The following is a 20,236-nucleotide window of genomic DNA, read 5'->3' as shown; positions in this document are numbered from 1 at the left end:
CAGGCAGGGTAGCACCATTCTAAGCGGCAAGGAAAAAGGACTCCTGCCACTCACCCCAGACAAACAAAACAAAATAAGTTCGGGAAGGAAAGAAGAAATAGGAAGTTAGTGGGGGAGAAAAGGGGAAGCAGACACCTGGAAAGTTACTGCAGCGACGAGGAAGAGGCACCCATACTGTGACCAAGAAACAGCCTTCGTAAATCCTCTGTCTTGGCTGGGGAAACCAGACCCAGTTCAGAGACCCTAGCCTTCTCTTAAGGTTTCAGTCATCCATCCTGGAAAATAGTTGGGGAACGATGCACAGTCCCAGCTCAATCCATTTTCTAGTTTGCAGAGGAAAATCCGGTCCGGCGTTTATTTTTAGCAGCGTTTTCCTGTGACCGAATGCTACAGCTCTTCAGCGGGGATAACTGAGGACCGTATTGGGGAGCGAAGCGAAGGGGGTGGGGGAGAGGGAGGCGGTGAAAAGGGGAGGGGAGGCCCTGCGCATGCGTGCCAGCGCCCATGCAAATCTGCTGTACATCCAGAGAGCAAAGTGGGATGATCTGTCACTACACCTGCAGCACCACGCTCGGAGGACAGCTCCTGCTTACAGCTTCCAGACCCAGGTAAAAAAAAAAAAAAAAATTCTGAGCGGGCACAGTGCATGCATTTCAATATCAGACAAGCCTCGCAACCTACCCCCTGTAGAGGCAATCTGCTGCTGCTGCTAAGTGTCCTTTGGTAGCTGATTGCAGCTTCAAGGTTTAAGAAATTCCATCTTTCAGGAAGCCTGAAGGGAAGGAAGGAAGTACGGGCGAAATCGTCAGATTGGCTTCCCAGATTTGGGAACCTGAAGCGGGCCCACATCTTCCGGCCAACTTCCATTGAACTTCCCAGCACTCGATAGGGACCGAAATGGAGAGCAAAGGTATGTGGCTGTCCCCATCGGGGACTTCCCACTGCATGTGCGTGTGGCCAGGGCAGTACTCAGCGAGGGGACTGCAGTGCTTGGAGAGCGAGCATCATACTAGGTCGATAGGAGGAGGAGATGCTATGTCCGTTGCAGCACCGGGAAGTGTGGCAGGAAGGCCACTTCTTTTTAACTCCCATAGCTTGGAAGGCAGTGTTTAATACTCCATCAGTTGCGTAGTGAAGTGTGATGAGTTTTTTTCCCTCTTGGTGGGGTGGTGGTGGTGACGGGGTTGGGGGAGAGTCCCTCCCAAAATGGAGGGGAGGAGAGCTGTGTTGGTAAAGCAATTTCTTTTCTGTGTAATGGATGAGCTCAAATAAATACATTTCATTTGCTTTAGGATCGCTGACAGGCACGTTTGTATCTGATATCCAATAATGCATTGCATTGAAAAAATGGATTTCTCCACCCCCCACCCCATGAACATGGTATTTCTGGGTGTGTATGACCACATTCTACTGCATTTTGAATATATATCAGCACAAAAATTGGGTCTATTTGAAACAGTGTACGTTAGAACTGACCTCTAAGAAGAACAGTGTATCAGAGTACTGCTTGGCTCCCAAGCATGATGCATTTACTAGTTCTGGACATGTATATATTAATATTCTCCTCATAAGCAAATCTGCATAATGTATACACACCAACTGGTAAATGAACTGTAAAAATCAACTTCTGGATGGCATATTTAATCCACATAAACAAATTGACTGTTAAAATTTTAAGACTGGACATCCTTTGGATTTAACCCCATCTATGCAGGTCTCTTTCTTCTCCTTCTCTTTAAAATGCCCCCCAGGTCGGGAAAGGCTTAAGTGATGTGGTCAGATATCCAGTAGGGATACTGGATGTATTTAATTTTAGTGAAATCAGAAGAAATGATGTCAACTTTTATGAAACTATATTCATTACCCAGAACTCGAGAAGCTATATTTGAAACAAGGTTTTATTTTTAACCAGGAATGTCAGTCACTGAGGCAATGTACTTAGGATCAGGGAGTGGTGGTGAGTTACCTATTTCTGGGCTGATTAATAAAGCTGAAGTGTTGAATGATAGCAGCTATATGTTCAATAAGTTGTTTTAAGTATTTAGTTAGTAGATTTAAAGTATTTAAGCCTCAATAAGTATTTATAGTATGAAAAGAACTGAATTGATGTGAATTAAGACTAACTGGCAATTTTTAGTTTAGACAAAATATCTTATGATACATTGATGGGCATTTTCATATCTGATAATGATGTACATAAATGAGAGAATCCATAAATAAGCATGAGATTATTAACTCTTTAATATGAACTCTAGAATTAATTTTAAAATGAAAATCCAGTCTTCCTTAATTTATAGTGGTTAGTAATATTCTAGTTGATGAAGCAATTCCAGAACATAAAGTTAAAAGAGTATTATTTTACTATGGCAGGTTTTTTTGCACCTAGATGATACCTGGTAATTTGATCATTAAATTTGTTTATTTGGCAAAACGTTCTTGATAACATTTTTGCCTCTAATTTATACACTAATTCCTGGTCTAACATAAAATAATACTATATCTCTCTACAATAATCTTTTATTTTCCTTCGTTGCCCATAAAATAAGCTGCATGCCACTGGGAGTTCAGGTGGTTTATATCTCAGATTGATGACAGTAGAGTTCCAACGACTCTGACAGTCTAGGGAGTTCAGAAAGGAGAAGTAACCTCAGAGATACATCTGAGGAGAATTGGACCAGAAGTTCTCTGTTAATTCAGAGAGCAGTGATAACAGTGAATCACAGTTCTAACCCAAAGGCAATGAAGATTTTTGCCCCATTCCAAAGTGTAGTCATTTTGTAGAGGGCTCATAGTCACCTGGGACAAAAGATAAGAAGAAAGTGTTTAAGCATGTTAGTTCTTGGACTTCCTACATGACGCTGAATTAGCCAATTAACAATCACATTAAGAATGGCTGATTACTTAAACACTGGCTTCTCTTTCTAAGTTGATGCAAATGGCATAGCTAAAAAGTATAGCTAACTTGAAGGGTTAAAGATGTAGCTCTATGGTACAGTGCTTGCCTAGCATGTGTAAGGCATTTAGTCCCCAGCACTGAAAAAAAAATTCCTAAAAATTGTAGCTAACTTGAAAATTTTTATTATTGTTTGTGTTAAGAGGAGTTTGCATCTGTATTTCATTCTAATTGGTACGTCTTTCATACTTTATGCTGCTGTGTACAAAATTCTTTCCCTATCTGATTCAAATGTAATTCTAGGAAGACATTCTAAAATGTAAGTACATATGCTTCTTTTCTATTGGAAACTCTTTGTATATAGAGTCATTACATGATTCACTTGAGGGTTCAAGAGTGCTCCATCCCAGAAAAAAAAATTATGATCTCATTTAATTGTGAATCTTGCCTCTAGCATTTGGCAACCTTCGTATTACCTCTAGAATTTGAAAACATCTTCCAGAGCACTTGTTCATAGTATGCAGCCAGGTTGAACTTCAGTTATTTACAAATAAGTTCAATTCTTTTTACTTCCTATTACTTATTACTTTACATCACTTCCTGTCATCCAAGGTAAAGACAAGAAGAAAACAGATCAATAAGTGATCAATTTCAGTAATCATCATGCACCTTGGTAATTTATGCTGTTTCAGAAATTTGAAATTGTGTACAGTCTCAGCAGTTTGGACAAGAATTTGTGCCTTTTGGGTCCTAAGGACTTGAGGTTCTTAAATAACTTAAAGCACTAGTATTTAGAACAATATTCACAAACTTTGCTGACCAGTAGAATCACTTGACATGCTTTTAAAACTTCCTAATGTTACATTATAATGTTGTAATGTAATGTGTAAAAGCCATAGACATTTAAAAAATGTCCCCAGGTACAATATTTTGAGAACCACTTATTTAGACTCTTGATAATCAAAATGTGGTTTGCAGACTAGATTTTTTTTGAACCACAGAATTTTGATCTGTAGGTCTACTGAATCAGAACGTGATTTTTAACAAAATCCCTGGGTAATTTGTATACACATTAAAGTTTGAGAGGCATTGATTCAGAGTGGGGAAGAAGACTCTGTCTCTCTTTCTGCTTACCTACCTTTATCACATCTTTGTTTAGCTAGTTTCTCATTCTCATTCTGAAGAAACACCTGTAGAGTTTTCCAATGCAAGGATATTTAGGCCACATGCCTAGAAATACTGATTTGATTCTAAGTTGGGACTCGAGAATCTGTATTATTTATTTATTTAGTCATATAATTAGTAGTGCTGGGGATTAAACCCAGGGCCTTATACATGCTAGGCAAGTGCTCTAACACTGAGCCACATCCCCAGCTCCTGTAATAGGTATTTTAAAATAGCTTCCCCAAATGATTGTAAGGGATAGCCGGAGTTAACCACTGACCTTGGTCCTTGCTACTGGTGGTCCACAGGAACATAAACAGACCAGGAACTTATTAGAAATAAAGAATCTCAGACTCTACCCCAGACTCACTGACTCAAATCTGGATCCAACAAGATCTGATGGTCATTTGTATGCACATTAAAGTTTAAGAAGAAGCACTAGTCTAAATTTTAAGGATCTGAAAATTTCAGGCATTTCAATAGAGAAGATTTGATATCATCTGCCTAATCAGTATAGAGACTTCAGATATGTGGTCATGTTTGGTTGTTTTTGGAAAGAATGAAAATTACATGGAAAAGAATTTCTGTCTCTGGGTTAGATAAAAAAACAAAAAACAGACTCATTTTAAACTATTTTTCTCTGTTCTTACTCAAGCCATTTACTTTCAACCCCTGATTATCCTTAAAAATTTTGGATTCCTGACAATATGCTGCTGTTGGCCCATGGTATTGTTATCTGACTACTTAAATCAAGATATGTCTTAACAGAGTGAATGTTGCTTCATTGTCAGATATCTTGGCTCAACTCTTAAGATTCACTGGACATATTCCTTGTTCCATAGAATATCCCATGACTGCCCACATCAATTAATACAGTGAATATTGCACTGGTATACTTTATGTAACACAAGTACATGCTTTCCATCACATCTTGTAGTCAGTATTACAATATTTGTGTTCCTTACTTTAAAAGTATTTGTTGACCACTTGCCATGTGCCCAATGTGCTTCATTCTGAAAATGTACAAGGAAACTTAGATAAAATCCCTGATCTTAATGACCTCATTCTCCTTTTTCCACTAATAGATTCATTTACCTTCTTGTGGGCATAATCTGAACTTCTGACGTTCCTGCAGCTACCCCAGTGTCCACTTCAGGTAGAATATTTTAGTTCACATGGTGGGGATTAAGATTTTATATGTTGAATTGAATAGCCTTAATTAATTTTTCATGCTATGCTCATGTATCCAGAAGATTGTAAATTGGGAGAAGTGAAGAGTTTGGCTACTGGGAGGAGGGGTCCCAGAAACAAGAGTCAGATTGCAGAACATAGAAGGCAGTAACCTGATCCACTATCTCAGTAGAGACCTGTGTTCTCAAAAAGCCTTTGTTCTCTGTTCTGGGTCTCTCAGTCATCAGAGTCCCTCGCAGGGCATAAACCCACATATGTAAGGTACACAATAGTCATTTTTCTGAGCCTAGGATGGTTCAACCTTCAGGGGATAAAGGAAATATCTAGGTAGTCATTGGTGTAGCAAAACTGGAAAGTAATTTTAAGAAAAGTTATTTGTGGTTAGCAATAAAACACTGAGGCCATTGTAGAAGGATAAGTAAAATATAATAAGTTTCATTAGAATAGAATAGACAATGGGCATAGAAGATCTAGAGTCTTACCCCAGCTCTAGTGTTGTAACTTTGGACAAATCACTTTTATTCCCTGGGTCTCAAGATTCTTAATTATTAAGGGGAGTTCATTTAGTTCAACATATTTACTTGGTTGCTACACTGCTTCAGGCACATTGTTAAAAGCAAGGGATAGATTATAAATAGGGTGTTGACTTGCCCTCTGGGAGCTTACCCTCTAGGCATACATAAACAGACACAAGAGCTGTGGATTTATAACACTGTGTTTGTTTACTCTATTCATCCCCAGCTTTCTGGTAGGTTACCCAGGAGGTTGGAGTATAAAATCTTACCTGATTAATAACCTCAAAAGAGTCACTTAATGTTCCACAGCAGTAATACCTTCCCTTTGTTTTCCCTGAACAAGATCATAGTATGGGGGAATATTTGAACCCAAACTATGTATCTACTCCACAAGCTGTTCCAAATGACTAGCTACCTAATTAGTAACCTATTGTCTGACTTAGGTAGTTAATTTTAAGCTTGTTAGCTTCAGTAGTGAGTCCAGGGGTGGTCAGCAGATTATTTACCATTCTCTTATTCCTGTCTTTTTATTCCTTAAGCTTGTGAAGTACTGATCCCATTAAATAGATGTTTTTTTTTATCTACTAAGTGACCAATAAGAATTTATTGCATTTGTTAATATTGTGTTTCCTAGTTTGCCAATGAATAGCCATAAATAACATTCATTAGACATTTTTGTCTTTTTACCAAGGACTTTAAATATGTTATTTCCCTTAAAGTCTTGTGATTATGTGTTTCAACTTCATTTTGTGGACAACAAAACAGAGGCTCAAAAAGATTGACTTACACAGATCATCTGAGTTTCTTTGTAAAATAAGATTTATTGCACCCACCCCATCCTCATGCCATATCATGATTATGAAATAAATCTCATACAAATACAGCACTTAAAGTCCTTTAAAATCATAGTCCAATTTTCATCCCCGTTAGCTGTGTTTATCTTTTCACTAGACTGTATCCTGGAGGGTAGAAAAGGATCCTTTGCCATTTCTGGTTTTAGTAGCAAGGATACCACATAGACACTAAGCAAATAATTTTCACAAAAGCTTTAATTTATCAAAAGGGATTTTTTTTGTGTGTGCTTATTTTTATTCCACTAACCCCCCCTTTTTTGGTATTTTAGGGATTGAATTCAGGGTATGCACTTTCCCACTGAACTATACACCCCAACCCCTGTTATGCATTTTTTATAGTAGCACTGATGCTTGAATTTGCCTCTATTCTTTCTAAGACTTTGTTTTGAGGCAGTTATGTAATATTTTGTGATGAGGATGAAGATACATTGGGTCAAATATTAGACTTTGGAAGGGTTTTAAAATACAGACTGTAAATTCTGGTCATCAGCAGTGGTTCTCAATTGGAGGTGCACAGCAGAACCACTGTGTACACTGTGGTACATCACACTCAGTTATTTAAGAAGCTTTTGGACAATTAGGCTGGTGCACCTTCAATTATGAAGGTGAGCTACAGGGCTGGTGCTGTAAGGTCGTAGGTACCTGTGTCCTTCATCAGGAATCCTGCCTGGGCCTTGTCTTTTATTATCATCATTTTTTGGTGTTAAAGCGTATGTGAAGAAGAGCATCTTAATTCCTGTACTATAGGCTTGGAATAGAAAATAGATATGTAAAATAGATGGTGAGAGTCTGAGGCTAAGGCAGCTTGTCACTTCCTCCAACATCTTTGTCTTCATCTCCTTATTAGCGTCGTTGCAGGCAGAGCACGGTAGGATTTTTTTTTTCCAGGATCTATGTCTATGGCTCTAATTTTAGTTTTCTCATCTCTCCAGTTACTTTTCGAATGAGTCCTTGTCTCCTTGTCTTTGGAATGTGAGACTCCCACCCGGAGAGGCTTAGATATTCAGCTGCTGTGATGCAGCTGATGGTACTTTGGCAGAAACCTTAAAGGACACCTGTGGCCCCTTCACAGATCTTTTCCTTTTTCTTTAGCATATACTCTGCCTGTATTTTTACCTGAAACAAACCCATCACTAAGGATTCAGAGAGTGCAGATCATTGAAAGTGGCTTTAACTACATAAAAGAAGTAAAGGGAAGCTGCTATTCTGAGGCTAAATTTTTATTTCTCTCCTGTTTGTAGACCTGTCATTAGCCTGAGAAGCTGCCCAAACGGATGGACCGCAGGGGGAAAAAAAGTCTAGAAACTTTCAGAGGCCATTCAAAAGACAACTAAACACACCTAAAACTCCCTTAGCAAGCAAGCAAGAGAAGGCAGCAATGCCAACCTCTCCCTTCCCCAGTTATTCCTACAATTATCATCTATGTGACACTATCAGATTTTTCTGTTTCTCAAATAATGGTAATCTTCAAACAGGTTGAACAAACCTCAATACAAGACAAATTGGGAAATTCCTTTTTAGCTACTTGGATACTGAAACATCTAGGTATGTTTCTGTCTTTAAAACCTATCAGGGCGATTTTTGTTGATGGTGGTTCTTGTTTTGCCCTTAGTCTCATTTACATATTAAATTGGGTTAAGATGCTCTAAAAATAATATGATCACAAAAAATTAGCATGTGATCATCCTAATTGTTATTATCTAGGAAGTTTCAAAATTAGTTTCCTCCAAAGGCTCTTCCATTTCAAAATATTTTTGACATTTCCAGCATTATTTAAAATTAAATTTGGTTTAGTTCTTTCTTCTGAGATTTAAAGAAGAAATATTTGCTCATGTGTCAAGATAAAGGCTGTGATGTAAATAACACTTGATCGGCAATCCTATAGATAATTCAAAATGAGATGACGTGGGTACTTTGTACCTATGGACTTTGCATCCGCATCAGCATTAAAAGCAAATGGACAATGCAAATACAGCAAAACCCTCAATAGGACCAAGGGAAGGAAGAGCCAGAGAAAGGGCACAGACCAAGCAACACCAGTCTTTCAAAATGAGGTGATTGATTGATTCATTAAAAAAAAAAAATGGTATTTCTTGAGTATCTACTATTGGTTAGATATTATAAGACTGAGCTTTTCAAACTTGGTATGCATACCGATAATATTATGAGGCTAGATACTGGATTGATAGATGAGGGCATAGAATAAACATGCTATGTGTTCTGATGAAATATGAGTAATAGTGGATTAGATACCAGAAAATTTGGGTCTAGGATCTTGTCCTATGAAGACAAGTATCTTCCTTCTCCTTTCTGAAGCTAGGAAGAACTAACATTTTTATTCTCTTTGCCTGTTTATTTTTACTTTCTTATTACAATTTGACTTTTTTTCAGCTTGTTTGCATTCTTTCTTGATGGTTAGGCTTGACTTCCATAGAAAATAAACAAGGTGGTCATAATTACCACATCAAATTTTAAGAATTTTTTTCAGTTTGGTGATTGAACCCAGGGGCCTCCTGCATGCTAGGAAAGTGCTCGGCCACTGAGCTACACTCCCCATGCCTGACTTTTACATTTTAATCTGAGATTGGGTCTTGATAAGTTATCTAGGCTAGTTTTGACCTTGCAATCCTCCTGCCTCTGGGCCAGCTTTTTGAGTTGGGCATTGTGTGACTGGAGTTGCCGGGCTCATAACGGGGTTGAGCAATTAATTTTGTTCAGAGAAAGCATCAAGACAGGAGAAAGGGGGAAAATGAATACTTGGTTGAAGGTTTTATATGGCATGATTGTGACCATATATAGATCCTGGGTCTATGCCTGAATTGGTGGATAGTTGTAGTGGCCTTGTGGAGAAGGCCCTGGCCTGGAAATCTGGAGACCTCCCTTTGATACTGATTTTTGCTTGGCTCAATTCATGTGAGTTTGGTCATTTTCTTTCTCTGGCTTTATACTTTATCTGTGAAACAAGGGGAGATTAGAGGCAATATTCTCCCCATTTCTGAGATTCTGAGAACCAGCATTTGTGGAGTCTTTATCTAGGAAGACAGTGGATATGTTCTGTTTAATGACTTATGGTCGGTTGCTCATTCCTTCCTTTCTCTTTGGCTAACTGGGTGGCATTTTTTTTTTTTTTTTTTGCTCAGCAGATTGTACATTATGTTTTTATAACATCTTTTTTTCACCCTCATATGCGTCCTCTTTACAATTAAGATTAGTTTATTTATACATCAGTCATATGTGAAGTTGATTGGTGGATATGGTATCTTCTGTCTCCCAGACCTAACCAGCACCTCCCTGCTAAAAAAGGAAAGAGTAACAGAATACTGCAGAGCAGTCCAAGTGCTGAGTGCTTTGCTGACTTAGAGAAAGGAGATTTCTTTTAGTTTTCAATCATTAGTAACATACTATTCAAAACTAAATACACTCAGTCCTTTTAGTCTTGGAGCAATTTAAAAACCAATAACTGTCTCTCCTAATCCTGATCATTTGAGATAGAAGAAACATTGCTTTTTTTGCTTCTAGATGAAAGTTATCCAAAGACTTAAGAGTTTCATGGTTAACAAACTGAATTTCTTGATTATGCAAAGGATAAAAGATAGTAAAATACTTAATAGCCATTGACATGTTTATGAGTGTGTACTTGTGATATTATAGTAATTATGAAAAACAAAGGATATGGAGGAGTCCACTGCTTATAATAATGTAAAATTTGTATGCTCATGGACAAATACTGTGTTGTCATATGTAGAAAGTGGCCATATTTGAGTGATCAGTGGGCTTTTATTCTTTTTCAGACCTTTTATCAATATTTTATTGCATTTCATTTCAATAAAACATGTGTACACTTGGTATTGGCCTCAGTTATAAACCGTTAAACAGATTTACTTAAACCTCAGCAGATCTCTTCATGCCTCATGATTTCATGCTTTATTCATGGCAGACATCAAGAAGATATTTGAGGAGATAACAGTCTTTTTAAATAATGGTTCTGTAGCTTTCACTATATATGAGGCACTATGCTTTATGTATATTGACTCATTTCATCTTCATAATGACTCAATAAGGCACTATTGTATCCCTGGTTTCAAGATTGGGAATCCCAAACATAGAGATGTTAAGTAACTTTCCCAGGTCACACGGTGTCTGTGAGCTTAATCACTAGTAGCCATCTGAGGCAGATTTGCTGAAGTCTGGAAAGACTGTCAACCTTCCTTTGTTACTGAAAAACCAACTCAGCAATGTACATTCAGATTTTTTTTTAATATTCATTTTTTCGTTATCGGCAGACACAACATCTTTGTTTGTATGTGGTGCTGAGGATCGAACCTGGGCCACACGCATGCCAGGCGAGAGTGCTACCGCTTGAGACACATCCCCAGCCCAACATTCAGATTTTATTAACCTGCAGGTTTGTGTCACCTGGACCCTGAACCAATAAAAACCAGACTTGGGGAATCACTGGGAGATTCTGCCTGCTGTCTGGTGGGTTCAAGAAAGAATTTAATACTCTTCCATGCCTTAAGTTGGCTCCCAGCCCCAGGGGCTTCATGCACCATAAGCCTGTTGCTTCCATTTCTAACCCTCCCCTTTGAATAGCTGTCCAGCTTATCTGGGAAACTTGGTGGTGTGGTAGAAAGATCACAGACTGGGAATCAGACACATCACTTGCGACTTTTAATCCCTGCCACTTGGGAAAGATATATTTCTGTGCCATTGCTTCCTAATTTGTACAATGGCTCTCTTTCAAAATTAATGGGACAGATAAGGAAAATATATATAAAAAAATCAAGCATAAAATTGGTGCTCAGTGATAACATGTGTTGTTGTTATTTGTATCATCTGATCCTTGGTTCTTCTACTTGCTCTGTTTCAGTATAAGTCTGGGTTCTTGCTTTAAACGTCCCACCATCATGTTAACCCCTTAGCACAGAGTTAGATGCAGCTTTTGATATTTATTACATCACTGCATTGGACACTGCTGATGCATGACAAGGTTCTTTTTATCTGATGCTGGAAGCTGTTGCTCTTAACCTTAAGACCACATTCCCTCCTTCCCCTACCATTGCCCCTTCACCTTTGACACCAGCTGTGATTGGACTGATTGATTACATTCCTCCATATTTTACACTGCTGACCCCTGTTGTTCTCTTCAGTTTTCTTCTTCATCTTTCCCAGTCCCATGCATTTTCCTCTGGTTGGAATCACCTGAATACCATGCAGTTGTGGTGTACAGTTGAACACAGTAGTTAAGACACTGGTTGAATCACACTATAAAAGTTAAGAGTAGTGAATTTGGTGTATTAAGAACTGTATGCAAAAAAAAAAAAAAAGAGAGTTCAAGTATAATGGCATAATTTGGAGTGAACATACCTTATATACAGTTACAAAAAATTGTGATGTGAATGGACAATCATGAATGTAATGCACTCCACTATTGTCATGTATGTAAGAAATAAATTTAAAAAAGAAAGAGAAAAAGTTAAGCGTAGTGATATCAATTAGTTAATCCACTGACACTTGAATCAGAATTTTACTAATTTGTTCTCATCTGGCCTCAAAGGGAGTCCAGTTTTCTCCAAAGAGAGAACTTGAATATTGTAACAAAAGTTTTAATGTTGTGGCTTAGTTCCAGGACACCCCATTCATGTTGGAAGAATGAGGGGGACTTTCTGTCCTGTTGTTCCATCAGGGGATCTCAGGTTTAAGCATGCATCATAATATTGTGGGTTTGTGAAAGCACAGATGCTCAGCCACACCCCCAGAGCTCCTGACTCAGTGGGTCTGAGGTGGACCCCAGAGTTGGCTTTCTAACTCATATCCAGGGTTCAGTGCTGCTCATCTAGGGACCACAATTTGAGAACCATCAATGCAGAAATTGTCTTGTGCTTGTGCTTTGGCTCTAGACATGTGTATTTTTCTGTTTATTCAGAAACTTTAGAATAAAGTGTCAGGAGTAGCATTCTGACAAGGCAAAGGAGACCACAGCCTGAAACTCATCGCTTGCATTCCCTACAACCACACTGGCCAGTTAATTAATACCAAGACCTGTGTTTGGATATCCATTTATCCACTTATCTGCACCAACCATATTGTTTGTTGTGGGGACTAGAAATGAAAAGTGACACCATTTTTTGACCTCACTAAGACCTCACCAGTCAGCTCTTAAAGATGTATAAAAACAGAAACCTAGGAAGAACTGACTGAGGGCAAAGCCTGTGAAAACAAAATTAAATTGAAATCGACTTTTATCATTGTATCTTCTGTACAGATTGCTCTGCCAAGGCATGATAGGCCTGAAACCAATAAATAGGACAAATTTCATATCATCCCCTATCACACTACAAATGAAAATGCAATAATGTGCGAATCCAGAGAGAAACTATCAATCTGGAAGGTGTTGGCCTTTGAACTCGTGTTTGCAAAGGGGTGGAACTAAAACATGGGAAAAACATTCCTGGATGAAGGAACAGTATAAACAAAGGCAGAGGAGCATTAATATACATGGAGTAACCAGGAAAAGATGAATGGGTTGTTTAGTTTATTTATCTAGCAAATACTTGAGTGCTGAACACTGTACTGAGTATCGCAACCATAGTTGCTCTTCACCTTCGTGGTGCACAGCAGGTTGGGGATGGAATACAGGAAATAGCAAATCAAGGAAGAAAGATCAGAAGCAAACCATGGAAGTCTTTTACAAATTATGTAATGTAGGCGGTGGTTTCATTTGCCTTTCAAAATATTAATTAATGTAATCATCTTTTTAAAAAATTAGATTCCTGGGGCTTTTCATATACAATCCTACTTACAAAGCTTCAATTATATGCTAGTTTTTCAAGAACACATCTACTGGGCAAAGCAAGCATACCTACAAGCACGTGGCTGTGGCCACAGGAAAGCCTTATGATCCGTATTTCACTCTGTGTCTTTTGTCAACCTCTGATGCTGACACATTTCCTTTGCTTAATGGAACAGTATTTTTCTTCTGCTCACTTTTGGGTCCCGATTCTCTGATATTACAGCATTACATCTTACAGACTGGCATTTTAGGGGAAAAGCCCAAAGAATTTCTGAAACATGCCAGGCTTAAAAAATTACTCCCTGAACATCTGTAAATGACTATCGAGTCTCAGAATTACAATGAGAGAATAAAAACTTCTTGTACTTTGCAACTCTGCTCTATGAAATTCTTCTATCCTTAAATATATGAAGACTTAATATATTTGTCCCAACCTCAACCAACACTATTACAAAGACATATTTTGATATTCTGATTACCTTTCTTTAGAGAAGAGACAGAAGCTAAAAGAGTAATTTCTGAACCCAATTTTAGACATGATTTTTGTCTGACCTCTTCCTATTTAAAACATGGGGCACGGTTCCTAAGCTCCCTAATCCTGTATTTTCATTTCTCCATAATGGAGATAATAATATTTATTCATAGAGTTGTTTTGATGATTAAATGAGGTAATATATGGGAGCTATTTATACATACTGCCTAGCAAATATTAAGCACTCAATAAAACGCAGCTATTTTTATTTTAAGTACTGTACCTCAAATTGCCTTATTATGTAAACTTCTGTTTTCAAGTCCATAGCCCTGGGCTTTGGCTGAGTCTGGGTTCAGGTTTGCTTCATTGTTTAAATGAGCTCAAGCATGACACCTCTAGTTAGAGCCTTCATTGTAACTCAGCATAGAGTTGTAAATATGGCAGCCCCACAAATATATGGCTTTTGGATCAAAGTCTTAAAACTGTTCCAGGAATCCACATCCTGCCAAACTGGGTTGCCATAATCATGGCTGAAATCTAGAACAGCACCTCGTGTAGAGAAGGTCTCAGCCTGTCTGTGAAAGGTTTATGAACGAGGTTTTGAAAATGAAGGTCAGCAGGCGACTTTCATCTCATAACCATAGGAAGTGGTTAGACAGATGGCAAGGACAGCCTTATCTCTTCTCTGAGCAGCCTCTTTTGATCTTGACTGACCATGGATTCCTGTCTCAGGAAGGATGGCAGGTGTCAGGGACATGCTGCAGCCTCTGTGACGCTGGTTCCTTCAGAGATGTTTCTCAAGAGAGAGCAAAATAAAAACGTCACTTTGTGCACACAACTCGAGGTGATGCCTTCCTTCCCTTCCTTGCTTGTTATTGTTGTCACAGTTACAGAAAGTAAATTGTCAAAGACAGCACTGCCTCATCCCTTCTCCTAGTTCTTCCTTATGGAGATAAGCACTGCCCATCTTTTTGCTATTTACCTCTGTATCGAAAACAACATTTCTTTCCTAATGCCTCTCAATTTCTCAGCTCCACTTATCACGTCCCACCAAGGAAATGACATGGTCACCTCACTCCCTTTATAGTAGTCTCACTGTGACACTCGTCCTGTCCCTCTGACTATCTTTTCAGGGCTGTTATGCTGTGATTTTGGCTAGATGTGTATTTACTAGTTTCATTATTATGATTAGGTAGATAAATACTCTTCATGACTAAGATTAAGTTATGATTATTTTTGTCTTCAGGTTTTTTTTTATAATTATCTTGGGTTTTGTTTCTTGACTTTCTTCATATTTTTCACCATGTGACGCCTTCATAGCTCTCTGATTCTTATCTCATTCAGGTGCAGATATTATATCTAGTTGATCTTCTTGAAGTAATGTCTCTTGGACCCTTCTGACAGGGAGCACTCTTCTCCTGATGTAGGAACAAGTGCATGGAGTACTGCATACATGGCATGCGTTAAAGGGTGTCTGAGTGGCAAGCCACTCCCCTGTGCTAGGTGTGTGAGTGGCAAACTGCTTATCCCTTAGGCACAGCCCTGGGTGCGAGGCCATGTGTTGCAGTCCCTGTGCTTGCTTCATGGCCCACTCCGCGATTGGTCGCTGCAAGGACAGTCAGCAGAAATTGCATTGGTGGCTGCCTGTTATCTGCTTACCTACTGCCTGAGTATATATACATGGTAACTGCACCATAAAATCAGACCTGGTAACTGCTTGGTCTCCAGAGGTCTTGATTACCGACTCCCAGCCACACTCTCCTCTACCCTGTTCCGTGGACCTCCTCACTGGATGAGAGAGAGCCCATGCATCCATCTATGCCCTGTGCCATGGTTTGATCCTGGGATCTCTCTTACCATAACCCTGGAAAATCTCTGCTGGTCTCTCTGCTTGGATCTTGTTTCCCTGTACCATCTGGATGGACCTTTCTTAGTTTACTCCCTTGCTTTGGTGGAATATGTTCTCCAGGAGTTTTCGGATAAAAGGAAATATAGTTAAATTTTCTGGGCTTTCATATATATAGACACATCTTCATCTTTTCTTCACCTTTGAACACATTGCTAGGCATTGACAAATTACACTGAGATTATAGGTGTGTACCAGCATGCTAGGTGTAGAATTTTCCTTCAGAATGTCCATTGCACCCCTCCAATGTCTTCTTCCAGTTTTGTTGTTCTGGTCTGATATTATTCTGATTCCTTCTTTTTGGTATATATCTGGTTTTTCTTCTCACTAAAAATTTGTAGGACCTATTCTTTTATCCTAGAGTTCTGAAAATGTATCACAATTTACCTCCTTGTTGTTTCATATCCATCCATTATGTCCTAGATGTACCGTCTTGTGGAGTTCTTAGCAGTGCCCCAAACTGTTCCTCAGTTTAGGCAATGCAATGTAGGCAGTCAGACTTCAGAGTTATTGGTCTTTACATGAGAGACAGCTGTGCAAAGAGCTTATGAGGGTTACTGGCTTAAAACAATTACCAAGACCATCTCCAGGTATTTTCTTTTAAGTTTTAAAAATTTTCAAATTTATTTTTAACTGATGCATAAAACATAAAATTGTACATTTTAATGGGGTGCCATATTTGTGTTTTGATATGTGTATACATTGCAGAATGTTTAAATTAGGTTAAGCGTATTTGTCAATTCAAATGTTTACCATTTCAAAATGGTGAAAACTTTCCAAAATACTTTCTTCTGCCTTTTTGAAATGTGCAGTGCATTATTGTAGCTGTAGTCACTGTACTGTGCAATAGCCATCCAGGACTTCTGGCACTTATTTAACTATAACTCAGTATCCCCTGATCAACTTTACCCCATTCCTCTCCCACCCCTACTCTTTTCAGACTCTGGTAACCACCATTCCGCTCTTTACTTAATGTGAAATGGACTTTCTTCAATTCCACATATGAGTGAGATCCTGTGGTTTTTCTTTCAGTGCCTGGCTGATTTCACTTAACATAATGATCTCCAGTTCCATCTGTGATGCTGCAAATGACAGGATTTCATTCTTTTTTATGACTGAATAGTATTCTATCCTTCATATGTATCACATTTTCTTTTATAAATTTGTAAGTTTGATGAACACTTTGTTTTTGTTTCCTGGCTATGTGAAGTATGCTACAATGAACATGGGAGTACAGATGTCTCTTCCACATACTGATTTCATTTCTTTTGGATGTATACCCAGTAGGGGATTACTGGATCATATGGTAGCTCTATTTTTAATTTTTTTGGAGGGATCTCCATCTGATTTTCCATAATGGTTGTACTAATTTATATTCCCACCAACAGTGTACAAGGGCTCCCTTTCTCCACATCTTGCCAACACTTGTTATCTTCAATCTTTTTGACAATGGCCATTCTTACTGGGGTGAGGTGTTGTTTCACTGGGGTTTGGATGTGTATTTCCCTGATGTTAGTGATGTTGAAGATTTTTATGTAATTGTTCCCAGAGAGTTTGTTTGTTTATTTGTTTTGTCATCAGGGCTTTCCCACTGAGCCACATCCTCAGCCCTGTTTATTTTTCACTAAGTTTCTTCAGGCCTCACTAAGTTGCTGAGGCTGCCCTTGAACTTACGATCTTCCTACCTCAGCCTCCTAAATCACTGAGATTATAGGTGTGCACTAGCATGACCAGCCAGCTCCAGAGAGTTTTTTTTTTTTTTTAAAGTTGCCTTTGACACATTCATTCATTTATTCTTCCACACGGCAACATCTATTGGACACTTGCCTTGAGTCCTGAACATTGCTAGGCATTGGCAAATTACAATAATAAAAAAGAGACACTTCGATCTCATGAACCTTCCATGCAACCATGGAAGACACAATCCGGTGCCCCGGATGCAATATGGTGAATGTCACCCTGTGCATGCTGACTAGTCCTAGAAGCTCTAAGGGTGGAATGATGAAGGCTGCCTTCAAAATCATGATTGGAAATGTGTCTCAGCTCTCATTACGTGAGCGATAATTTCCCAGAGAAATCCTCCTGCCAATTTGTAACTAACAAAGTTAGAAACTTCCCAAAGCTCTAATAAAGTTTTTATAGCCAGAGAGACTTTGGAAGTGATTTTTAGCTTCTTCACTTTACCTGGAAAAATTGAGGCTAAAGAAAATAGTGGCACCAGACAGAAACTCAGGTTCCTTGATGCCCATGCTGATATTCTTTCCACTAAATCATACCGGGCCCTTACCACAAAGCCCAGTTATCTGTTAATATAATTAAAAGTTTTATTTAGTGGCTCAGAGTCTCAGAGATCTGGAAGTACCAATTTAAAACACCCCTGGAAAAGCCTTTTAAAAACAGTTATTTAAATGAAAGAGCTGTGCTTTGGGCAGAGTAGAGGACTCCATGGCTTCTTTTGACAGTGAGGTCATAATTATTAAATTGGAAAAACAGGCCCATTTTATTTTGGACAGGTTAATGTTGATTTTAAATTCATCCAGAAAAATTAGGGGGCAGCTTCCCAAATGAAGCTTTGGTATTGCCATTTTGTGATATAGTTTTAAGATGTTTCTATGTTTACATTGTCTTGAAAGCATACAACAGATGTATAAACGTGGAATGGAAACATTTTGTAGAGGCGGAGAATGTTGTCTTCAATGAACACTGAAGAATGCAATGTATTCTGTTAAATGTATGGTTTCATGACTTAATTAACAATTAGCAAATGCTATATTATGGGGGAAGCTAAGAACTATAAAGAACACATTATCCAATTGTCAGTTCTTTATCAGTGATATAATACTAGCAGTAATGCATTATTCATTAAAAACTTCAGAGTGATCTTATAATATCTTCCTAAGTATATTCACTTTTCAGAGCCACAAGTACTTAGATTGTAATCTTCTCTGTGACGTTTTTCTTGGTCCTCCTCATGAGGAGGCTTTCCACCTGTGGTCTTTTGAAAGTCTTCTGCAGTGTTGATCACAGCTTCTCTTTTGGCTGTCATTCATCCTGAAGGCAGGGGCCATATCTTGCTTCTTTGTCATTTCAGTGACATATTATGTACACAATAGACAGTTAATTGATGGATAAAAATAGAAGCCTTAAAATGATATTTATTTGGTTTCCATAGTTCTTGTGTCATATCCTAGGCAAAAAGTAGCTGAAGATTTTGGGGTTATATACATGCAATACGCATGCCTCAACTTCCCTTTGTTTCTCATTGAAGTACCCTCATCTTGGCTCACAAGTTCATCTATGGCCCTCTAGATAATTGATCCTATTCTGTATGATTTAACTTCCAGCTGTACATGGACCCTATCCCTGAGAAATCTGGTTGGGCATAAAAATCATCTCCTCTATCTTCATAGAATAATAATCTCTGCTGATCCTAAAAATGAGGAAAAAATTTTCTTCTCTGTTATTCTCATCCTACACAATAGAGAGGGGCACAGATCTGCATTATTAACTGTGCACCTGTCTTCTTTCTGTCTTCTGGCTCTTCTCCTTCCTGTCAGAGCCGGGATGTACTGAACAGCTCCCCTTATTCTAGTCTTCAGTTACATCCCTGGAATGACTGGCTCTAGGGTACAGATTGTCCTTCTCAGGACCTTCTCTGAGTGCCAGCAAAGAGACTTTGGTATCAGTTCAAAGGCGAGGCGTTTCGGGAGTCTCAATTATCATGACCTCTGTTCTTTAAGAGAGCTTGTGATTTCCCCTTCCAGAGGGCTGGGGGAAGAGATGTTTCTATTCCTCTTCTCAAAATGAGGAGTGGAGAAAAATGGGTAGTGAAAGCATTTCTTGCCTTCCATGTGTCAATTACTTTGCTGGATGTGCGTTCAGTTTGTCGTGCCCTTCAACTCCACAACTCATCTATTACCTCTGCATGAGCTAGTCATCTGGTTAATGTTAAAGTTCTTTCAAAATCAGCCTCTATATTCATAAACTCTTTACAAAGTTAAGAGGAAGGCCCCTTAGAATCTGGGTTTAATGTAATGCAAATGAGGATTAAGTGCAATAATTCTTTTTCTTTGACTGTTTATATCTCTGAAACAAAAACTGCTGGTGGCTTAGGTATAGAGAACTAGGTGTTTAGTAATAAAGCCTGAGTTCAAATTTAGCTCTGTAGCATGCAGCTGTCACTTTCTTTCTAGGCCTTAGCTTATTGTGAGTGCAGCAGGTACATGCAATACCCTGCCCCTGGGGTTTGGGGATTCAAGGAGAAAACACACCTGAAAAGTGCTTTGTAAACTGTATAGTTCTATTAAAAAAAAAAAGAGTTGTTATTAATAGAGATCTGACTATTTCCAGTTGTTTCTGTCTAGTCAGTTAGTTCTGGATGAGCAAATCGGAGAGGACAGGGAGGAAGGAGAGAGCACACGGGGCTAGGAGATGGGTGACCTGGAGTC

The 20,236-nt window shown here is 38.6% G+C and overlaps 1 protein-coding gene across 1 annotated transcript in view; it reads left to right on the top strand.

Moving 5' to 3' along the window:
• The first annotated feature begins 524 nt into the window (after positions 1-524).
• Fgf12 (fibroblast growth factor 12) overlaps positions 525-20,236 on the top strand; it is a 504,207-nt gene continuing 484,495 nt past the window's right edge. Inside the window, exons 1-2 of the mRNA XM_027936105.3 lie at positions 525-608; positions 768-910. Of these exons, the coding sequence (XP_027791906.1) occupies positions 898-910 (13 nt within the window). The 5' untranslated portion in view covers positions 525-608; positions 768-897. The remainder of the gene's footprint in view (positions 609-767; positions 911-20,236) is intronic.

Source organism: Marmota flaviventris, chromosome 8 (assembly GCF_047511675.1).
Source record: "Marmota flaviventris isolate mMarFla1 chromosome 8, mMarFla1.hap1, whole genome shotgun sequence".
Classification (NCBI taxonomy): domain Eukaryota; kingdom Metazoa; phylum Chordata; class Mammalia; order Rodentia; family Sciuridae; genus Marmota; species Marmota flaviventris.
Note: the sequence above shows the minus strand (reverse complement) of the source record. Positions and strands in the feature narration are given on the sequence as shown.